Raw genomic sequence first — 24,071 nt, 5'->3', positions numbered from 1 at the left:
GAGTGGTGCCGCGTGTAAGTGGTACTGTGTGTGAGCGGTGCTGCGCATGAGTGTTTAATGAGACTGCGTGCTGCTACTTGTGAGTGTGGATGAGCTTGTGTGCTGCTGCGTGTTGCTGCGCGTGCACGGTGCCGCGTGTGAGTGGTGCTGCCCTTAAGTAGTGCGGGTAGTGCTGAGTGTGTGTGATGCTGCATGTGAGTGAGAGTGCTGTTGCGTGCGAGTGTGGATGAGACTGCGTTCTACTGCGTGCGAGTGTGTATGAGACTGCGTGCTGCTGCATGCGAGTGGTTGATAATGAGTGGCGCTGCATGGGAGTGCATGAGACTGCGTGCTGCTGCGTGCGAGTGTGGTTGAGAATGAGTGGCGCTGCGTGCGAGTGTGGATGAGAGACCGCCTTGCTGCTGTGTGTGAGTGTGCATGAGACTGCGTGCTGCTGCGTGCGAGTGTGGTTGAGAATGAGTGGCGCTGCGCGCGAGTGTGGATGAGAGACCGCGTGCTGCTGCGTGTGCCGCTCGCAGGAGTTGCAGCGGCTGGGCGAGGTGGAGGAGAGCTTGCGGCGGCGCGAGCGGGAGCTGGCGGCGCTGCGCGGGGTGCTGCGCCAGGAGGTGGAGACGCGCGAGCGCGAGATGGACGAGCAGCGGCAGCGCCACGCCGACTCCACCAGCAAGGCCCAGCAGAAGCTCGAGACCTCCGCTCAGGTGGGGCCTCGCGTCCCGCTCTGCGATTCGGGCCGCCCGCGGTCACCTCCTAGCCGTGCCCACCTAAGTTTATTAGCCGTGGTTGTGTGCTTACACTCGCAGTTGGGAGGTAGATGCAGCAAAGCGTGGAGCTGGCCGCGCCTCTACATTGTCTGCCGTACGTACACTGGTTTTATTGGTTGTTTGTTGATGGCACTTGTGCTAATGTTCCAAAAGTCTAACCTTGGGATTTGTATCTTTTTTGGTTCTTTCGGTAAAGTCACGTAGAATGAGAATAAAATAATAAAATAAAATGACACAATAAAATTCTCACGACGTTTCGGCCACAACACAAGTGGCCTTCTTCAGGTGAAAGGGACAAACCTGTCGGGACGACAGAGCTTCAATGAACGTTGTTAAGATTCGTAGCGTCTTTTAAGCTGGTTTAGAGAAGTGAGGCACCTTAAAAATTGGGATTTGTAGTTTTTGTTTTTGTGTTTTAGTTTGTGCTGTATTACACATGTCTATGCATAGTACAGTGTTCTATATTCGGTTTTGTCGTTGTGTGCTCTAGCGTGTGTTGCGCCGGGCATCAAAAACGCAGCAAGTTGGCACAGTAGACCACAGGTGGTGCATCTGCCAGCCATGTCAATCAACCCATGGCACCTGGGTCTGTCCCGTGACTTGCCAGCAGCAAACCTTCGACGTGGCCTCAAAGTGCACCTAGGCTGGCACAAGTACCGTGGTGATGTCACCTCTACTGAGTGGCGAATGGCGCCTGTTGTTATTGTTGTTGCTGTGTTTTTGGTAGTGTAGTGGTTAGCGCAATGTGCTATGAAGCCGGCAATGCGAGTTCGATTCCCGCTCATGACAAATCACTCGCAAATATTTTAACTGCCCCCAGGGCCTTCCCTAGGTCGACTGTAAATATCATCACTGGCGAGACAAAGTCAGCCAGGCGCAATGTTGGCCACAAAACACCCCCTCGTGTGTCGTGTCATAGGTGCCCTGACAGTTGAAGGGCCATGTCAAGGGCTCTTTGTCTCTGCTTTGCAGCGGGTGCTGGAGCTGGAGGCGAGTGCCGGGGAGGTGGGCCGAGCTCTCTCCGTGGCAGCGCAGCAGGCCCGGCGCGCCGAGGCGGAGCTGGCGGGGCTGCGGGAGGAGCGCGAGACCCTGCAGGCCGAGCTGCTGCAGCTGAGGTCGGCGCTGGCGGCGGCGCGCAGCGACGAGGACACGTGGAAGGGCCGGCTCGGCCGCCTCGAGGTGAGAGCCGTCGCCTCGCTCGGACGCCGTTGAGCACGCGGGGCCGGTTCCCTGCCCCCCCCCCCCCCCCCCCACGTGGAAAGCCACATGCAAGCGGACGCTGCCAAGTGCTTGCAAGGGCATGGGGGGGGGGCATGTTGATTTTTGTGCAAATGTGTACATCCCTGCCTGCTGCTTATCGCCTCCTGCCTCCAGATGGCCAATGTCGGTGGCGAACAGTTACACAGGCCGTGGTAATGTTTCCTTCATGGACTAGTTAGCATTTTGAATACGTGTTTCTCCAGACTGTACACGATATAACCATGTAGTGAGGGTGTTCTCTGCGAGTGTTGGGTAAGCCGTGCGTAGTGCGGTAGTGATGGTGTTATCTGTGAGTGTCGGGCGTACACACTGATTACGTGTGTATGTGTTTGGTGTGCAGGCAGAGCAAGCTCGGAAGGCAGAAGCCCTGGAGAAGGCCGATGCCCTGGAGATGGAGATGGAGGCTGCCCAGCGGACTCTGCAGACTCAGCTGGAGGAGCTGCAGGTGCGGAAGCCACCGTTGTCAGCCTCATTGGCAGCAGGCGTAGCCCCAACTTGTTTCTGAATCTTTTAGCAGGCGGATTACCAAGACACGAGAGGGCAGCCCTTCCCGTGGACAGGGTGACGTGGCATTCGCACGAAGACCCTAATCAGACTTCTTTCATCACCCGCCAGTCACAAAACCCACCGGACCCTTAACACTCATGAGCACCTGTTAGTGCCCTCACGTAAAATCCCAGTGACGTACGTTTTACCGTAAGCCATGCACACCGCAATTCACATCTGGAGCCTGTCTGGGACTTCCCCGATGTGGGTCGAGAGTTTAAAATCAGTGGTTGCCGTGCCGTGGTAAGCATGAGCCTGGCGTGATAATGGCAGCCAGACGAGCGTGGTGCTGGCATCGGCGCGGCCTCGTGCGCCGTGCAGGCCTCGTGAAGCGGCGTGCCCACTTTCAGCACCCGTCCCCACGAATGCACAAGGCCACGCGGGGGGGGGGGGCCCCCCCCCTCCGTTGTTGTGCGAGTCATTCTTTGCTGCGAGTCTGACCTGGGGGCTTGCAAGGTCCGAGCCTACATTGATCGCTTGTTGCGCTGTAAACATTCTCGGTATGGAGACAAAGGCAGCCAGGCATGTTGCCGCTCGTACGGCCGCCGACATCCCTTTGTGCCATGCCGGCGTCAACAGATGCCTGCTAGAAGCACCACCCGCCCTCGCAACGAGGCGGGCTAAAGAGAGGATGTTTGTCTTTGTAAGCATAGTATTCACCCATCTGAGTGTGATGTTGTGTGTGCACTCCATTGTGTGTGTATATATTTTTTGTAAACACAAGTGTGCGTGTGTGCGTGTGTGCGCGTGTGCGCAATGTGCAGCGCAAGTGCAGCAGGCTGCAGACGGAGCAGCAGGGGCTGACTGCACGGTGGCAGAGCTCGGAGAGCCAGAGGGAGGAGCTGAGGCAGGAGCTGGAGCACGAGAAGGAGAGGGCCCAGCAGCAGGAGCGCACCCTGGAGAGACTCCGCACCGAGGTGCCGCCCTCCACCCACTCGCCACCCACTCGCCACTCACTCTCCACTCACTGTCCACTCACTGTCCACTCACTCGCCACTCACTCTCCACTCACTCTCTCTCTCCACCCACTCGCCACTCACTCTCCACTCTCCACTCACTCTCCACTCACTCTCCCTCTCCACCCACTCTCCACTCAATGTCCACTCACTCTCCACTCACTCTCCCCTCCCTCCCTCTCCACTCACTCTCCACTCACTCTCCACTCACTCTCCACTCACTGTCCACTCACTCTCCACTCACTCGCCACTCCCTCTCCACTCACTGTCCACTCTCCACTCTCCACTCACTCTCCACTCACTCTTCACCCACTCTCCACCCACTCTCCACTCCCTCCCTCTCCACTCACTCTCCACTCACTCTCCACCACTCTCCACTCAATCTCCACTCAATCTCCACTCACTGTCCACTCACTCCCTCTCCACTCACTCTCCACTCACTCTCCACTCACTCTCCACTCACTGTCCACTCACTCCCTCTCCACTCACTCTCCCCTCACTCTCCACTCTCCCCTCACTGTCCACTCACTCTCTACTCACTCTCCACTCACTGTCCACTCACTCTCCACTCACTCCCTCTCCACTCACTGTCCACTCACTCTCCACTCACTCTCCACTCACTCTCCACCCACTCTCCACTCATTCTCCACTCACTCTCCCCTCCCTCCCTCTCCACTCACTCTCCACCCACTCTCCACTCACTCCCCACCCACTCTCCACCCACTCTCCACCCACTCTCCACTCACTCTCCACCCACTCTCCACCCACTCTCCACTCACTCTCCACCCACTCTCCCCTCCCTCCCTCTCCACTCACTCTCCACTCACTGTTCACTCACTCTCCACCACTCTCCACTCCCTCCCTCTCCACTCACTCTCCACTCACTCTCCACCACTCTCCACCCACTCGCCACTCACTCTCCACCCATTCTCTACTCACTATCCACTCACTGTCCACCCACTCTCCACTCACTGTCCACTCACTCGGCACTCAATCTCCACTCACTCTCCACTCACTGTCCACTCACTCGGCACTCAATCTCCAACCACTCTCCCCTCCCTCCCTCTCCACTCACTCTCCACCCACTCTCCACTCACTGTCCACTCACTCTCCACCCACTCTCCACCCACTCTCCACTCACTCTCCACTCACTCTCCACTCACTCTCCACTCACTCTCCACCCACTCCCTCTCCACTCACTCTCCACCCACTCTCCACCCACTCTCCACTCCCTCCCTCTCCACCCACTCTCCCCTCCCTCCCTCTCCACCCACTCTCCAAGCACTCTCCACTCCCTCTCCACCCACTCTCCCCTCCCTCTCCACTCACTCTCCACTCACTCTCCACCCACTCTCCACCCACTCTCCACCTACTCTCCCCTCCCTCCCTCTCCACTCACTCTCCACTCACTCTCCACCCACTCTCCACCCACTCTCCACTCACTCTCCACTCACTCTCCACCCACTCTTCATTCACTGTCCACTCACTGTCCACCCACTCTCCCCTCCCTCCCTCTCCACTCACTCTCCACTCACTCTCCACCCACTCTCCACTCATTCTCCACTCACTCTCCCCTCCCTCCCTCTCCACCCACTCTCCACCCACTCTCCACTCCCTCCCTCTCCACCCACTCTCCCCTCCCTCCCTCTCCACTCACTCTCCACTCACTCTCCACCCACTCTCCACCCACTCTCCACCTACTCTCCCCTCCCTCCCTCTCCACTCACTCTCCACTCACTCTCCACCCACTCTCCACCCACTCTCCACTCACTCTCCACTCTCCACCCACTCTTCATTCACTGTCCACTCACTGTCCACCCACTCTCCCCTCCCTCCCTCTCCACTCACTCTCCACGCACTCTCCACCCACTCTCCACTCACTCTCCACTCACTCTCCACCCACTCTCCACTCATTCTCCACTCACTCTCCCCTCCCTCCCTCTCCACTCACTCTCCACCCACTCTCCACTCACTCCCCACCCACTCTCCACCCACTCTCCACCCACTCTCCACTCACTCTCCACCCACTCTCCACCCACTCTCCACTCACTCTCCACCCACTCTCCCCTCCCTCCCTCTCCACTCACTCTCCACTCACTCTCCACCCACTCTCCACTCACTCTCCACCCACTCTCCACTCACTCACCCCTCACTCTCCACTCAATCTCCACCCACTCTCCCCCACTCTCCCCTCCCTCCCTCTCCACTCACTCTCCACCCACTCTCCACCCACTCTCCACTCACTCCCCACCCACTCTCCACCCACTCTCCACCCACTCTCCACTCACTCTCCACCCACTCTCCACCCACTCTCCACTCACTCTCCACCCACTCTCCCCTCCCTCCCTCTCCACTCACTCTCCACTCACTCTCCACCCACTCTCCACCCACTCTCCACTCACTCACCCCTCACTCTCCACTCAATCTCCACCCACTCTCCCCCACTCTCCCCTCCCTCCCTCTCCACTCACTCTCCACCCACTCTCCACTCACTGTCCACTCACTCGGCACTCACTGTCCACCCACTCTCCCCTCCCTCTCCCCTCCCTCTCCACTCACTCTCCACTCGCTCTCCACCCACTCTCCCCTCCCTCTCCACGCACTCTCCACTCACTCTCCACTCACTCTGTGCTTGCTCTGTACTCTCTACACACTCTTCCCTTATTCAGCACTCATTCTGCATACACTCTGCACTCGCTGTCCACTCGCTGTCCAGAAACTCTCCTTAGTTGGAATGCAGATGATAAGTTCTAACGTGACGTGTGTGAACTGCATTACACGATATACAGTTTATTGAATTTTAGTTGTTAATTTCCAGTCTGTTCCAGTAGCATACTGTTGGCGATGTATAATAGTGCGATATGTGCAATCAAAGTTGAACTCTCCAAAATTTTACGCTTACAGTAATCGTGCACACTTCAAGGAAACGAGTCGCATATCGTGCTCCTCCTGTAACCCATGTCTCTTGCACGAGATTACTTGAGTCGTGGGTAGAAACTCATAAAATCCACTAAATATCACAAATTCCTGTTGTGGACATTCAGAGCTTCTTTCGCGTTGTGCCGATTTTGCAAGAATTTATGCCGTTCTACGTTTCACTTGCATTCATCCAACGTTTGCCTTCAACAAGAACCAGCCTTGTCTCCGTGAGACTTCACGGGCTCGAAATCCAGGAACCCTCACTCCCCAGAATGTCCAAAACTTGACTCGTGAGCGGCAGGAGGTCCACAGTGCAGATGGCGAAGGGGCCGTGAGCAGGGAGAGTAAGTGGGGTGGGTGACATTCCAGTATATGCAGTGGCTACTGGAGCGGAGTGCTGCCAAAAGGCAGCGGATGAAGGGGCTGAGAGGTAGCACGAGGCAAGGTCCGTGAAGGCGTTTGAACACGAGGGCAGATTCACAGTGAGTGTTGGGAGGACTTTGAAAAACAATCCAATTGATTGCCGATTGTTTTAGAACCAAGGTGATATTAAAATAAAAATGTAATCTAGGCCTCGTAGCATTGGCTGCTGCTCTCGTGGCATGCATTTTCCATCATGCTTACCCTGGGGCCTAAACGCAGGCCACAAGCCCCAATCGCACAACAACCACACACGTCACACTCGTTGCTGTGATCCCTCAACGGATCGCATTACCGGCTGGAGACGCAAGGGCACAATACTGCCGGCACCCATTCTCGTTTTTCAATTATTTTGTTTGGTTCGCTGCTATTCAGCGAGAAACATGAAAAGGGTTTAAACCCAAGCCTGTTGAGATACTTGATGTGTATCTGTAGCTATGTCCCATGTGTCTTTGTATAAGAGGTTCACGTGTGCCTCGTTTTGACGTGCAGCGCTTGATCTCTGCGTTCATGGCCAGATGCCGTTTAATACGAGACAGGCGGCATTATCACTCAACCTCCAGCTTGCTTATTCTATGAACATGCTTGTGGTCTCGAGGCTACGGGACAGCGCGTCTCCAGGACCGATGACAATGTTGTGTAGGGTAGAAGGCACACAATGAAATGGGTGGAAACTATTGGCCTCACGCCCCGAATACTGCCCCCTGTGTAAAATCTCTTAGGCACACCGTTTGGCTCGCTACCATCCATGTTTGGCTCCAGCTTGTGAATCCCAGACCCCTTGGCCACGGCGAAAGCAGGTTCCCGTGTCCAGTAAGCCTGATTGTCCTCGTACGGTCACGAGGTCTGACTGAAGAGATTGTATTTACTGCAGCTTAGCAGGGGTGTAAAACAACCACCCCGCACAGTTGAAATGAGCGGCCTGTGAGCTGCTTGAGATGCTCCCAGACCAGGCCTGCTGTTACTGGTTCCCTATGACGTGCGGTTGTGCCGTCAGAGAGTGCTACATGAGAGAAAATCCTTGACCTGTGCCAAGGTAAATACTCTACGGCATAATGTTTATGTATAATCTATACGTGGCTGGATCTCTGTTTCGCAATCGCAATATAATTTTCTGAAAGTCCATTAACATGAACAATAAAGTATTATAACGAGATTGATTTATTGATTGATTTATTTTAATAGAATTTTATGGTATTTCTACATATGTGACTTTACCGAAAAAACCAATGAGTAATTTATGCAGTCACAAAAGCTTTAATTCTTTATTATTATAACAAGATATTTTTCAAAACAGTATATTGTATTTAACGTACAAATGCGCACCACACTCCAATGGCGCACAGCCGGAGAAAGACGCAAACATACAGTAAAAAAAAAAACAATGTTGTTCGCGCAAATTAACAATAATAATACTTCGTGATAATTACATCCGAAAACTCTGTACATTATATACACGAGCGGTGACATGGGGAGCGGGTTCACCGCACATTGTAGGAAAAAAATTGAGCACTTTGATAATGTTACAATATCCAAAGCCTACCCATTTAACCCATTAACATTTTTTTTCTTTTACCAATTTAACCTATTATTACATGTAACCTATTATCACAAAACACATTATTTAAAATGTCAGGCATCTGAAAGTTGAACACTAACCAGCTCTAGAAAGTTTGAGTCGGAGAAGAGGATCAAGCTGAGTTTTCGTCGTGTCCAGGGGCCACAATTGCCACCCCCCCCCGCCTCAGAGAGAACAAATATCACCAACGCAGCTGGTGAGTTACGGCTGCCACTTTCCCAAAGGTGTGTACCGTACTCGTAGTGATACCTTTGAACTTTGAAGTGAGGATTAGTGAAACTTAAAAAAATATTGCATTTTATTTGCAATGATATACTTAACCATACAGTCACACTGTAATAGGTGTCTAAATAGTATTGGTATAATACCGCACCTATTATTAAAACAGCTCCTTTAGACACACTGATGTTGATTTTCATCATTAGTACCATTTGGATTTGACCGTCTTGTAGGTTTATTGAATCTCAGAATCAGCTGAGTGACATCTTTTCATCAGCTGCACAATGCTATGTGAAAGCTACCAGGCCTATCGATCCATACATAAATGGGCATGGCATGGGCTAGAGAAGAGATGGGCTGATGTGGTACAGGAGGATGTGGAGCTCATTAGACTTTCCGATGACTTGGTACCAGCAGTGTCAATACTGGCCTCTGTAGAGGAAGCTTGTGTGGGAAAATGGAGAGGCAGGCGCCCTCGAACAACAGTGGTGGGAAAAGGAGTGATGCTCAGAACGAGCGGAGTGCCGGGTTGTTAAAATACACCGAGGTGGCACAGCGGGCAGCACAGCTGATGCACCTGCCAGCCATCTCATTTAGTCAACCCCATGGCACCTGGGTCTGTCCCTTGACGTCCTGCCAGCAGCAAGCCTTCCATACTTCACGTGGCCTCAAGGTGCATCTAACCTGATCAAAATAAATAACCGATATATGCCAGAACTACACTGGCACAAGCACTGTGGTGATGTCATCATCGCCACTTTTGTGGCACATGTCGGTTGCTGTGTGGTATGTGCTGTGTGTGCGTTTTATGTGCATGTGGTCATTTTGTTGTGTGTATGTATGCTGAACTTCTTTCGCACCGTACGTAGCCAACCGTGCTAATCACAGGTGTGTGTGGATGCGTGTGCTGTGGGCAGCTCTCCGAATCGAGCGAGACATCGGCCAGGGCTGTGAAGCTGCGCGCCGAGTTTGAGGAGCTGAGGGAGAAGGCTCGGAGGGACTCGGCCGACCTGCAGAGGCTGCTGCAGGAGAAGGCCCAGGCCCTGGAGGTGTCGATCCAGCACAACACGAGGTTCCAGCAGGAGGTGAGTGCGCACGCATACCAGTCGTACTTGAAGCAGATTGCCAGCAGTGAGGCAAGATTTACCTAAGTGAGAGGCTTTGTAATTCACTGTGGAGTTGGGTTCCATCCTGGTGCAGGGAATGAAATGGGGTTGGGGGCCCTGTACAATTTCCCCTCATTGTGGCCCAGCGTCTGGGCTCCCCCTGCCCGTGGGCCCCAGCAGTGCAGTTGTACCGCCTGCACACTGGACAGTGCGCCTGTGCTGCGGTATGTGGAACGCACAGGGCTGTGGTAAACTCTGATCGGTGGCTTCAATGCGCGCCTCACTAAGCCTGTCGTGAAACTTCATTACTCGGAATGAGTTTCCTGTTAAATCTATTCACGTATTTTTATTCTATTTTATATTTTTAGATTCAATTTTATTCGCATGTATTAGCTTGCATTCTTTATACACTAATCATTGCAATGTTTTGCTATATTAGTCATTGTATTTTAAAACATTTTTCGCAAAGTTTAATCTGCAACGAGCAGCCGTTGAACGCATCCGTCTGTCTGTCAACACGACGCACGAACCCGGTTCAATGCTGTGTGTTACGGGTGATGTCATCACTGCACACACATCCACACACACCTGGCATTAGCCAGGCAGGAATCCAGCCAGAAAAACTTTTTTCTGATGTACCGAGCGATCCTTTCGGCAAAAGAGATGTCACGTGTCATCACATTGCCGTTACGTGGCGGAACTTTTGGTGAGAAAAGAAGAAAATTGGCGCCAATGAAGTGACGTTACTCGCTGTCATGGCACCTTTGGATCAATCTAAAAGCAAAACATTCATAACATCCAAAATGTCGTAATCTAGGCCCGATTTCCGGAAGTTTTTGGATGAAACTGAAAACCATGAATAACCTCCCTCATAAATACTAATCTGCAGCAGCTGCAGGAGAGGGTCGTGAGCTAAAATTCGGAATATACTCGGCCCACCGTTCTTCCGGAGTTGCTCAAATGAGTGCCGCTCCGTGATAACACAACGGCAATGTCCTATGGATGATATACTGGCCACCAACATAGCAATGTGGAATTTCTACCACTGGCTTCGGGCCATCATCAAAGATGAGCACAGCTTAACGGTTGTTTCAGACACTTGGATGTATCGCAGGGGATGACCACTCGCCCGCGTGCGGTCCTCTGGACGTGTCCGTTTGAGACGCCGCATAAATGAGGCGGCCGCACTTGTAGTAGATTTAATTGGCAAACGTGTTCAATGGGGAAAAATACAAATACGTTCATCACGACCTTTATAGCGACCTTTACCACTGCACCATGGCTCAACGAATGTCAGCCATCACTGGCGTTGATAAATGCGAATTATTAAGTGGCGAGGAATGTCATAATTTGACTCCAAACAATCACACATTTGCCATCTTAATATGAATTGCATTCATTCTAGACCAAACAATCGGGTTAGTGGTTGTGCGGTTTTCGAGTGAAAAACATCGGCGCGTGTCTCGCTTTGGGAGAAAGTCTCGCGTCGCACGAGTGCCACTGGCAGGGAGTTGGCGGCGCTGCGCCCAGAGAGGTTCCTCGCTGCTGTCCTGGCCCGCCTGTGTGTGCCGTGTCCTGGCCGCGTCTTGCCCCGCTGTGTCCTCGCTGCTGTGCCGCGTGCTCGCTGCTGTCCTGGCCCGCTGTGTGTCCCGTGTCCTGGCCGCGTCCTGCCCTGCTGTGCCGCGTCCTGGCTGTGTCCTGCTTAATATTTGTTCCTACAATATGCGATGGACCCGCTCCCCTTATCACCACTTGTGTGTACATAATGTACAGAGTTTTCGGATGTAATTAGCCTGAATGACCTTATATAAAGTAGTATTATTATTGTTAATTTACACTTACAACATTGTTTTTTTTTACTGTATGTTTGCGTCTTTCTCCGGCTGTGCCATTGGAGTGTGGTGCGCATTTGTACGTTAAATACAATATACTGTGTTTTTTGGTTTCCCTGTTGTGGTGTTTGTGATGCTGTCCTCGCTGGACTTTGCTCACTGCTGTTTGTGTTGTTGAGTTGTGCGAGTCAGTATGTGGTGTATTTGCTAGATGTGTATGATTGCTGTATGCAGAATGTTCTATGGGTGTTGGGTCCTTGATATGCGTGCTTTGTGTATTGATGTGCTGTATGTGCTGTGTTATTGAGGTGCTGTGTGTGCTGTGTGTGTTGGTTCTGCATATGCTGTGTGAGTGTGTGTGTGCTGGGCATGATGTGTGTCTTGATTTGCTGTGTGTGTGCTGCATGTGCTGTATGTGTGTGTGTGCTGGGCATGATGTGTGTCTTGATTTGCTGTGTGTGTGCTGCATGTGCTGTATGTGTGTGTGTGCTGGGCATGATGTGTGTCTTGATTTGCTATGTGTGTGTGCTGCATGTGCTGTGTGTGTGTGTGCTGGGCATGATGTGTGTCTTGATTTGCTGTGTGTGTGCTGCGTGGCTGCAGCTCAAGAAGGTTGAGCGGGACGTGGAGCGCGAGCGTGGCGAGCGGGAGGCGGCCGAGCTTGAGAACCGCCGCCTCGACCGCAGCCTCCAGGACATGCGCCTGGAACTCAGCTCGGCCGCTCTGCGCAAGGACAACCCGCGGCAGGTCAAGGCCCTCGAGGTGATGTTGACCCCCTTTAGGATTACACAGCCACCGTACGGCTAGACCAGAGCCGGGCTGGTGCTGCACCCTGGGGGTGAAACTAGTCCACATCTGGGTGTAACCCACGTGCTCATTAACTGGTGCCTCGTTTTCCGTGCTGTGGGTCCTCGGTGTGTCGGCCCCATGCTGGATCAGGGGCTGCGGTCCTCGTGTCCCCACGATCTTTTAAAGCAACGCCTGTGTGCCAACAAGGAAGACGTGGGCTGGGGCATCACTGGCCACACTCGGCCTGTCATGCCACCATTCCTTGCTGTTGTTCCTTTCTGCCAGACTCGGCCACTGTCGTACGATCGAATCTCGAGGCTCGCATTTTACATCGCAGCACCGCACTGTGGCGCACCGTCGGGGCTCGGGACTCCCCCGGCCGCCACCGCAACTGCCACCAGTGTCCCCGTCCCGGTCCCCGTCACCGTCCCGGTTCCCATCCCGGTCCCCGTAGGGAGAGAGAGGCATGTGGGTAGGGAGTGTGTGGGAGTGGTGTGGGTAGGGAGTGTGTAGGGAGAGGGTGTGGGAGTGATGTGGGTAGGGAGTGTGTAGGGAGAGGGAGTGGTGTGTGTAGGGAGTGTGTAGGGAGTGGGAGTGGTGTGTGTAGGGAGTGGGAGTGGTGTGTGTAGAGAGTGTGTAGGGAGTGGGAGTGGTGTGTAGGGAGTGTGTAGGGAGAGGGAGTGGTGTGTGTAGGGAGTGTGTAGGGAGAGGGAGTGGGTAGGGAGTGTGTAGGGGAGAGGGAGTGGTGTGGGTAGGGAGTGTGTAGGGAGAGGGTGTGAGTAAGGAGAGGGAGTGGTGTGGGTAGGGAGTGTGTAGGAAGAGGGAGTGGTGTGTGTAGGGAGTGTGTAGGGAGTGTGTAGAGAGGGAGTGGTGCAGGTAGCGAGTGTGTAGGGAGAGGGAGCACTGTGGGTTGGTTGTTGGAGAGGACCAGGCCACGCACAGCCACTGACCCTCGTTTACACGCCCTGCACTGTGAGCTTGTGTGCTTAATTCTACGTCTTCTGCTGTGTTGCACAATCTGATCAAAAGAAAGACGATATTGTGATTAAACACGTTGAATGGTTTCCGTTCATCCTCGAACCTCATTATTCTGAAGCTGCAGGGTGTGGACGGTTTCTTAGCCTCGACGTCACCGCTCGACTAAAAAAAAATTAGCGCCTTGCTTATTTCCCACAGCCCAGCCTAACAAAGTGTTGTGCCTGTGCTCGCACAGGGTAAGGCGCGTTGCCTGCATGTGTGGAGCATAAGATGTCGTTTTCCCTCGGGTCACGTGTTGCAATGTGGCAATGTGGGTAAGCTACAGCAGTATCGGACCAGTTTATTTTCTCCATGAAGATATTTCATGATTACAAATTATATTACCGCGTTGTACGATGTGTCAAGGCTCGACCATAACACACCGTGCGTGTAAAGTCGGCAAAGCGGCTGGCTTGCTGCGAAGGTTAATGAGACCTTCGGAATATATCGATCAATGTCTGTTTTGTAACCAGTTTAGAGTCCATTAAGATAAATTGCCAACTACGTCCGTGTCACCGTAGTTATGTGAGGGTGGATATATTGCACTGTTCTCTGAGTGATGTTTACTTTTCGCTCTTGAGGCTTGGGTTGCAATCTGCGTGCGTGCAAATGCTCACGTATTTGCAGGAGGGGGGGGGGTCATTATCATCCACTGATGCAGCAAGGCGACTTGCTTGAACACAGCCCTGTACGTGTCACCACTGAGATTTACCCATCGACCCCATGAGCAGAGGCCCAGCACTGAGCGCACAATCCGCTCTGCACCACCATGGTGGTCCCTGCCGGCCCAGCGCCCCCTAGGCCCTGCGCCCCCTAGGCCCAGCGGCCCCTAGGCTCTGCGCCCCTAGGCCCTGCGCCCCTAGGCCCAGCGCCCCTTAGGCCCAGCGCCCCCTAGACCCTGCGCCCCCTAGGCCCAGCGCCCCCTAGGCCTTAATCCAGCAGTGGATTGGCCAAAGCAGCAGGGATGTGTAGCAAACGTCGCAACTTTTGCTCACGTTTTTTTTGCAAACCAACATGAAAATGTGAATAAAACAAGGGTTGTAAATAGAACACACATTTTATAGTAATGCTCTAAATGGAAATGGGTCCGAGAATCACTTGGTAAACTTCTACCTCATCAGAGGTCAACATTAAAGACAGACTGGGAGTCTTCTTTGTAGACAGAAGGCCTGAGGCTCCTAAAACGTTATGGAACCTCCACAGGAACTGGCGGTAAATAGCCTCGTTAGGCCAAATCGCTGCTTGCAGCCAGGGATCGCCGCCACGTATCGCGACAGCAGAGAAGCCCAACTGTGCCGTACAGGTTTCGGCGGCGTTGTGAGGCATCGGCACAGAACCGTGAGTGTAGCTCATCGGCACAGAGCGGTGAGTGTAACGGGTGGCCGCATGATGTGTGCTGCGTGCAGGACCGGGTGAGCGCTCTGCAGGCCGAGCTGGAGGAGGAGAGGGAGAACGTGGAGCTCCTGACAGACAAAGCTGAGTGGGCGAGGGATCAGGTACCATCTCCTAGCACACACGACGTGCACACACATAGCACACACATACAGCATGCACACACATAACACACACGCATACAGTATGCACACAGCACACACACACATACATCGTGCACACACAGCACACACATACACATACAGCATGTACACACAGCACACACATAGCACACGCAGCATGCACACACTCACATAGCATACACACAGCATATACCGATAGCGCACACACATACAGCAAACATAGCATACACACATACAACACATACACAGCATGCACATAAAGCATGCACCCATAGCATGCACACACAGCATGCATACATAGCATACACACACAGCATACGCACAAAGCACACACACAAACTAGACACACGCATACATAGCACACACACTTCACACACACAGCACACATACAACGATAACAATTCCCCGTGTCGCCTTAACAGACTGTTGAGGCAAGTGCTGTTAGCGAGCACCTATGAAAGCTGGCACAGCACACGAGGGCGTGGATGGGCAGTACCACGCACACACATACACACAAACACATAGCATGCACACATAGCATGCATACAGGATCAGGCCATGCTATTCAGAGTTTCGTGGCACTCATGTGTTCTTGGTTCAGAGCCAGTGCTGGAAGTTCCACATTCCCACAAAAGCACCACGTGACTCAGCTGACCCTGCCTAGGATTTCAATCATGAATCTAAACAAACAGGAGCCTGCTGCTCTACCTACCGACCTCTCCCGCCACGTCTAATCCCTTACAGTACTAATGCCATTTTTATTAATTTACAGCACTTAAGGAGGGCACCATCAGTGCATGAAATGTGTTTATTATAGCACAGTGCAGGGGATCGGGTGTTTCACACGTAATGCGTCTGTTGCAATGCACAGTTGCTCACAGAGTTAAGGTAAGTTATTGTCACGTTCGAACAGTAACTTGTGCATGCGATAATCATGCAAAGCAGTTTAATTACAGCCCTTTATCAGTGTTCTGCTGGATGAAATCCTCCACACGCCACGTCGGTCGTGGGGGTTGTCTGGCCATACGTCACCATGCTGCTCGGCGTGGATTGATGGGGGTGTGGCAGGACCTGTGTGGTTATCACTCGCCCCACTGGTCTTAGCCATGGCTGGGAATTGAACTGAGTTCACCGGGTTCAGAGTGCCCTGTGCTTATAACCATTGCACCACCATCCCTCAATACGTTATAGGGAGGGCTTAGTTGTAGCCGGAACGGTCCGGGTCGGTGACCAGGAAAATATTTCCACACACGGCGCACCACATCCAGTATATCTCTTGCGATGGCTGTGACCATCTCATCGTGTGCCTACTACAGTTTGCCAGCGAACCCGGAAATATTCGGTTATAAAGGAAGCCCTGTATATGGGTCCATATAATATTGATCTATCCAGAAAAATACTGCATCGGTGTCATCAAAGTGTACTCGAATAGAACGAGTTGCCAACATCTCAAGCAGTTAGCCCCCTTGAAAGTCTTGGGAGAGAGCCAGGGAGACTTTACTGAGGAAATATTTAAATCCGTGATCATTTAGTTACAACTTGCACACACAGTTGTGAAGAAGGATCCTTCGATTTAAAGCTTTCGTGACTGCAAGGATTCATCTTCTTTGGTTCTTTCGGTAAAGTCACGTAGAATGAGAATAAAATAATAAATTGATAAAATAAAATAACACAATAAAATTCTCACGCCACAACACAAGCGGCCTTCATCAGGTGAAGGGACGAGACTGTCTGGAGGACAGCGCTGTCCTCCACCCTGTTGGTTTGAATATACAATGCGGACAAAATTCTCCCACTGGTCATGAAATGGCCCGGTGGCAGAATCGTGAAATTCTTTAAAACAGGCGCATGGCCAATTCAGAGCATCTGCTTTCACATTCTCATCATGTTGTACCTACTCGCACCCACGTTTTAACCTTGTGTGCCGCTCAGACACACGTCCGCTTGAGAGACACACGTCGCTGATCTTTACTACCCACCTCTTGAGAATTTCGCTATGAGAGTGGTGCACAAACACACTTCACAAGAAACCTCAACACATTCATCAACGACACTGTGGCCTTAAAAGGAAAACAAGATCTAATAGGTGACATTTCAGGCAATGGCCCTTCTTCATCGCAGATACATCCTGTAAATGTCAGTGCCTTTGGCTACTCTCACACAGCGCCATGACACCCTGTTCGCTGCCATCTTGAAAACACCCAGACTGCTTTGGGCTGCTGTGAAGCGATGCCACACAGCAGTTGCCAGATGTTGTCGTGCCCACTCCACGCACATTCAGCAGCCTCCTCTTCTCCTGCTACGGCTATCTAGAACTCAAAGTGGAAGTTAACCTTGAGCAATCTTCATATAATACAGGGTGTTTTAAAAATACGGACCCAATTTCAAAGCAGTATATTTCACGATGGCAACATGTTACAATTATACAAAAAGTTACTAACGCTTTAATGAGATATCAAGTTTTGCTAACCATTTTATAAATGCTCTGTGTGCCCTCCACCTGCTGTACGGACAACATCGAGACAATAGTTGAATTCGTCCCAAATGCCTCTCAAAGTGTCTTCTTCCACTGAAGTCACCGCTGACGTGATTCTGCGTTTGAGGTCATCCAGATTAGTCGCTAATGGTGGCACAAAAACACGGTCTTTGACGTATCCCCACAAGAAAAAAGTCGCAGGGTGTGATGAAACGCATGCTGCACCGCAATTACGGATCCAGTCTTGCTGAGCTTCAGAACGCAAAACGCCTTGCGAATGACTGAGGCTAGGGGGCTGTTTGAGCGCTGGGAGAGGCATCTCACGGTAATCATTTGAAGCTCTATGCCCCGCTCTTTCAAGTGGTAAGAGTTTCATTCATGGGCGGTTCGTGGTTGCAGAGATATGGCGATTTCAAATCGGGTCCATCTTTTTAAAACAACTCTGTACATTGCTCTTGAAGGAAGGGTGTTTAATGCAGATGATGGCTCCATCTCTGCGTGATCTACCAATTCGTTGCCAGGCCTCCTATTGAATTACAGCTGGGCATTGCCACATTTAGCCAATAATGATATTTATTCAGCGGTAGATTTCACATTTTCTCTTTGTTGACACTTGATTATTATTGTTGTTATGTGCCTTTCTCAGGTCTCCTCTATAAAACATAGGCGCCCACCTGGTTGCAAATGAAACAGTTTCTCTCTATCATCGGTTTACCAGCAGCAATTATGCATTCACCTAGGGGCTAGACGATGATCATCTGAATTGGGCATTACTGACGGTATTAGTGTATCTGCATTGCTTTTACTAATCGGGAGGAAATTGTGCAACAGCTATGATTCCTGCTCACGACTAATAACAGTGGCGAACATTGGAACCAGTCCCCGGCCTCGCCTTGGTCGGCTCAGCCTTAAACGAGTAGCCGGCCCAGCGTGTGAACATCAGCACTGGGGAGACAAAGGCGGCCAGGCAACGATGTTTTCCACCACCTCGTTACGTGTTGTGCCAGCCCTTCATAGGTGCTCGCGAGCAGCATGTTCCCCAACAGCATGTGCCCCAACAGCATGTTAAGGCTTTGGGCAGTGGGGGTGGGGGGGGATCTCTGTGTGTGATGTATTGGCCAGTATTTTGTCACTTTTCTGTAAAAAACATGGGTTCAGTTCCTCAGCATACATTGCGGTGCCGGTTTAGTATCCGACACTGGTCTGGAACCTTCTCTTGCCTGAGTTGGCCTGCACCGAGCTGCTGCTTCGTGCATCACAGCTGACTCGTACTCTGCACTGAGACTGCAAAGATGATGTTCGCATTAAAACTGCTCGCGTGTCCTGCCAATCTTCCACAGGTGTTTAGTCACGGTACTTATAGCTTCACGTGCGTGCGTGTGTGCGTGTGTGTGTGTTACTTTAACATTCAAGAAGTGCTGATTAAAATGTTAGATTTGGGTAATGAGGACAAAACCTGCGGCTGCGTTAGAATTGCCACGTTGATGGTGCGGCGAATGTCCCTATCGGTCTGGGTGCCGTGCGCCCAGAGGTCGCAGAGCCGCGCTTGACGCTCTCTCTCAGCCATTGCTGCTCTGCGGTGAAGAGCTGGCCCGTGGCGTGGTTTCGGATTTTTTTTTACACCCATGGGGGAGCGCTCTCTGCGTTGTCTCACAAACGCGTTGGGTGAGCGCCATGTTCAGTCCGTTTGATTTGAATGCCGGAATGTTTTTTTACAAAACATGTCACTTTAGTTGGGATTGTGAAAACATTTTTACAATTAATAATGTCGTGCTAAGTCGCTGGGCGGCACATGGTCACGTCCAATGATGCAGCCACACGCCGCGTTTGCTTTCATTGCGTCTGCTGGATCGGCAGCTGTTGTGCATTGGGCATCTCGCGCGCAAGTCCCACACACCGGATCTCACCTCGTGCCCCGTCCGGCTATAGTTATGCTGCTCCGGTCCCACCAGTGCCGGCAGCCTTCCCCCCTCCACCCTGCACGTGTGTCAACTCACCGCAGCCTCCTCCTCTTCCTCACTTGTCCTCTGTGTGATCTTGCCTCGTTCTATTCCAGTTTTAGAAGTTGCTAACCTGCTCCTGCCGTGCAATACCTGGCCACCATCTCGGTGCGCCTTTCCTCGCAAACACGAAACGCTTCGCCTCTCGTTGCTCTCTTTGGGTCCAGCTCTTTGCCCATGTGCAAATACAGGTGTTGTCACGTTTCAGCTTACCGAGTGTCAAGCATTACCTGATGCCACAAGGTATTTAATGTCCGCTATAGTGTACACTGTGTGCTTCAGCAATAGTGCCTCTCGTAGAAATATACCTGGTGCATTTTTGTGTTTGCGCCCGTTTAAAGCATTTAAAACAAAATGCAAATCTCTCAATTAAAGCAAAATTAGTTTTAATTCAAATGAAACCCAAAGCTATGTGGTGATGCCATCTATGGGTTATTGTTGAAGTTTGTCCTATTATGGTGGTGGTATCGTAACACCACGTGGCGGTGGTGGAGGAGTTTGTGGATTGCACATCGGTGGAACGGTGTCCCTTGGGAGACGTCCGCTTGCAGCGCGAGAGGGCTGCCCGTGGGAGGCGGTAGCCAGGAGCGTATCTGTGCACCCTCTGAGTGCTCTTCCCCGCCGCGTGGTTTTGCCCGAGCGCACGCCATCGTCTTGCCAAATACTCTTTAAGTTGAGCAAAATTCCAAATCGGGACCATCCTAACAAGCGGTCTTGCAATAGAGTGATATTGTAATGTGTAAGTAAATACTTGTGGAAATTGACAGAACTAACCATGACTCACGATTAGGGTGGGTAAATGTATTAAAATGTAACTGAGAACAGCTTCCCTCTGATGTATTATGCCAAGTCTAATTGTGACCTCCAGGCCAGCCTGGTGAGGTCAAAGGTCTCAGAATTGGCATTTCAAGCCCCAGCATGGCATTCCTTCCCTGGCGCTCAGACATCGCTGGAAGCCACTTGCTTTGTCCACATCTCACTCCATCACCACTAATTGCCTCCAGCTCCACGGATTTTGAACAACCATGGAAACTTATAGCCACTGTAGCTTGAGACTTAGTTGCAGGAAGACTGGGTATTAGGGTCCGGGGCATTGGACATACAAGGGGGGAAAGCTGTGATGTTTTGATGGCAGAAATTATAGAGGGGATAAATTCATTTATATCATGTTTGATGTCCGATCCTTTATCACGACTGCAGGTTCAGTCCCAATGTATACGACTGTTGATTCAAGATGAGAAACAGAGTTGTCTAGCCTAGGAGGCTTAGAGGTCGGGTTAGTTAAAAGGGATCGTGCTGAAAGATTGGCCTTGTGCCAGGGCTATGGCTATTGTTTGTTCTTAGATTATGGAGAGGATTTAATGTGAGGGCCAGAGCTGTACGATTGAAAACTTTAATTAAAAATTCCCACGACGTCTTGGACACGTCTTCAGGAGGACCCTGCTTGGTATGTATTGGGGCCCTGCTTGGTATGTATTGAGGCCTTGCTTGGTATGTATTGGGGCCTTGCTTGTTATGTGTTGAGGCCTTGCTTGGTATGTATTGAGGCCTTGCTTGGTATGTATTGAGGCCTTGCTTGGTATGTATTGAAGCCTTGCTTGGTATGTATTGAAGCCTTGCTTGGTATGTATTGAGGCCTTGCTTGGTATGTATTGAGGCCTTGCTTGGTATGTATTGAGGCCTTGCTTGGTATGTATTGAGGCCTTGCTTGTTATGTATTGAGGCCTTGCTTGGTATGTATTGAGGCCTTGCTTGTTATGTATTGAGGTCTTGCTTGTTATGTATTGAGGCCTTGCTTGGTATGTATTGAGGCCTTGCTTGTTATGTATTGAGGCCTTGCTTGGTATGTATTGAGGCCTTGCTTGTTATGTATTGAGGCCTTGCTTGTTATGTATTGAGGCCTTGCTTGTTATGTATTGAGGTCTTGCTTGTTATGTATTGAGGCCTTGCTTGGTATGTATTGAGGCCTTGCTTGTTATGTATTGAGGCCTTGCTTGTTATGTATTGAGGCCTTGCTTGTTATGTATTGAAGCCTTGCTTGGTATGTATTGAAGCCTTGCTTGGTATGTATTGAGGCCTTGCTTGGTATGTATTGAGGCCTTGCTTGGTATGTATTGAGGCCTTGCTTGGTATGTATTGAGGCCTTGCTTGGTATGTATTGAGGCCTTGCTTGGTATGTATTGAGGCCTTGCTTGGTATGTATTGAGGCCTTGCTTGGTATGTATTGAGGCCTTGCTTGGTATGTATTGAGGCCTTGCTTGGTATGTATTGAGGCCTTGCTTGGTATGTATTGAGGCCTTGCTTGGTATGTATTGAGGCCTTGCTTGGTATGTATTGAGGCCTTGCTTGGTATGTATTGAGGCCTTGCTTGGTATGTATTGAGGCCTTGCTTGTTATGTATTGAGGCCTTGCTTGGTATGTATTGAGGCCTTGCTTGGTATGTATTGAGGCCTTGCTTGGTATGTATTGAGGCCTTGCTTGGTATGTATTGAGGCCTTGCTTGGTATGTATTGAGGCCTTGCTTGGTATGTATTGAGGCCTTGCTTGGTATGTATTGAGGCCTTGCTTGGTATGTATTGAGGCCTTGCTTGGTATGTATTGAGGCCTTGCTTGGTATGTATTGAGGCCTTGCTTGGTATGTATTGAGGCCTTGCTTGGATTCCGCGAAATGGCTGAGAACCCACGCAGGAGACAGGCGAGCGCTCGGACAGCCCCCCGACCTTCGGTTTGTAACCTCCTGGATGCATGGCCTCCTGCACACGTGCCTCCGAGTGAAAAGAGTATTTTGGGCAGTGTGCAAGATTTCACCTTTATTTACGTTGGAAGTGCTCATGGAATATGAGCACTTCAACTTTAGGAGCCTTGCGCCTGGGTTTCACGTAAACACTGACGCACGTGGAATATTTATTCACTTGTTTTGAACAATAACGCCCACTAACAGATGGCGGGTCGTGAGTTCAAATTCTTGTTGGAAGTCGACTCGGACAGTCAATCACACCTGTGGTTTTAGTAAATGTGGGTTTGTCCGTCGTTGTTAAATAATGTATTTCCTGTCATAAGAATGTGGTATTTCTATCGCTAACTCAAAACTGCCAATGGAGTTGAATATTACCCCATGCTTATTTGAGAAGAGGGGGGGGGTACATTTCGACTTTTGTGTAAAACCCAGGGGGGAGGTTTCCCTTAGTTCGGTATGATGTCTTCCAGTGTCTTAGTTTACTGTGATATCTTTCAGTGTCTTAGTTTAGTGTGATATTATTAACAAATGTTTTGAGTACCTTTTTATAGCAATACCGTGGTATTGTTTGCCAAGCGATGCCCATTGCCCGCGCGATAGTCACACCACCAATAGGTGTCACGATAAGTTTCCGAATGTGTCATAATCTTGTCAAGGGATTACCTGCATTACCCAGGACGTGTCGGTTGGTTATTTGCGTATTCCGCGCCATGTTATCCGGCTTGAAAGGACAAGTGCGTGTCTAAACCCACGATCGTTAGACGGCGTCACATCGGCGAAGAGTCAAACCATTCCAAGCCACGGCGGTGGCATCGCGACTTTGTCTCTGGAAGCTGTTTTCTGAGTGAAAAGAGGTGTTTCATTCCTTCCGGGTTAGAGCGGTATGAGCCACTGCAATGAGCTTGGGAAGTTGTTCGAGCCGGATGTCGTACCGATATATAAATAGAACACTTGTGTGCAGGAATCCTCCTGAGTTGCACGCTGTGTTTTAAGGAGGGTGATGCTCGGGATGCACGTATGAGGACATTGGTGCCTGGAGAAAACTCGCATACCAGGAAAGAATACTAAAACCCCACGAGGTGCACCGTGTGGTTCTCCAGGTCCCTGCGTGAACCTCCAGGTCCCTGCGTGATCCTCCAGGTCCCTGTGTGATCCTCCAGGTCCCTGCGTGATCCTCCAGGTCCCTGCGTGATTCTCCAGGTCCCTGCATGATCCTCCAGGTCCCTGCATGATCCTCCAGGTCTCTGCGTGATCCTCCAGGTCCCTGCGTGATCCTCCAGGTTCCTGTGTGATCCTCCAGGTCCCTGTGTGATCCTCCAGGTCCCTGCGTGATCCTCCAGATCGCTGTGTTATCCTCCAGGTCTCTGCGTTATCCTCCAGGTCCCTGCGTGATTATCCAGGCACTCTGCGTGATCCTCCAGGTCTCTGCGTGATTTTTCAGGCACTCTGCGTGATCCTCCAGGTCTCTGCGTGATCCTCCAGGTCTCTGCGTGATCCTCCAGGTCTCTGCGTGATCCTCCAGGTCTCTGCGTGATCCTCCAGGTCTCTGCGTGATCCTCCAGATCGCTGTGTGATCCTCCAGGTCCCTGCGTGATCCTCCAGGTCTCTGCGTGATCCTCCAGATCGCTGCGTGATCCTCCAGGTCACCTGGACAGTTGTTGCTCAAGCGAAGGGTCGTGATGATCCGCATCCATCCCGAGCTGCATCCCCGCAAATGCAAGCAGAATAATCCGTGTGCAGTCGCCGTATTTTCCTGCTCAAACGAGCATTATGGTGGGGCTTCTTGTTAGTTCGTGGCCCTGAGACACGATGGTTGGTGCAATTCCAAAAGAAGATGTCAACTTTTGACTTCCCTCTGCGATAGCTGCTTTAATAACGCCTGAAGGGCGATGGGTTCGCTGCGTGATCCTCCAGGTCACCTGGACAGTTGTTGCTCAAGC

At 51.3% G+C, this 24,071-nt stretch overlaps 1 protein-coding gene across 4 annotated transcripts in view; it reads left to right on the top strand.

Moving 5' to 3' along the window:
• The window catches only part of LOC116940306 (cingulin-like protein 1), a 126,406-nt gene that overhangs the window by 58,106 nt on the left and 44,229 nt on the right, over positions 1-24,071 (top strand). For all 4 annotated transcript variants that reach the window (XM_076053594.1, XM_076053550.1, XM_076053503.1 and 1 more), the window contains exons 8-14: positions 519-698; positions 1,734-1,940; positions 2,362-2,466; positions 3,332-3,484; positions 9,578-9,745; positions 12,202-12,360; positions 14,811-14,900. In XM_076053594.1, the coding sequence (XP_075909709.1) occupies positions 519-698; positions 1,734-1,940; positions 2,362-2,466; positions 3,332-3,484; positions 9,578-9,745; positions 12,202-12,360; positions 14,811-14,900 (1,062 nt within the window). The remainder of the gene's footprint in view (positions 1-518; positions 699-1,733; positions 1,941-2,361; positions 2,467-3,331; positions 3,485-9,577; positions 9,746-12,201; positions 12,361-14,810; positions 14,901-24,071) is intronic.

This window comes from Petromyzon marinus, chromosome 1 (genome assembly GCF_048934315.1).
Source record: "Petromyzon marinus isolate PM22_M1 ecotype Great Lakes invasive population chromosome 1, UKy_Petmar_22M1.pri1.0, whole genome shotgun sequence".
Lineage (NCBI taxonomy): Eukaryota > Metazoa > Chordata > Hyperoartia > Petromyzontiformes > Petromyzontidae > Petromyzon > Petromyzon marinus.
Note: the sequence above shows the minus strand (reverse complement) of the source record. Positions and strands in the feature narration are given on the sequence as shown.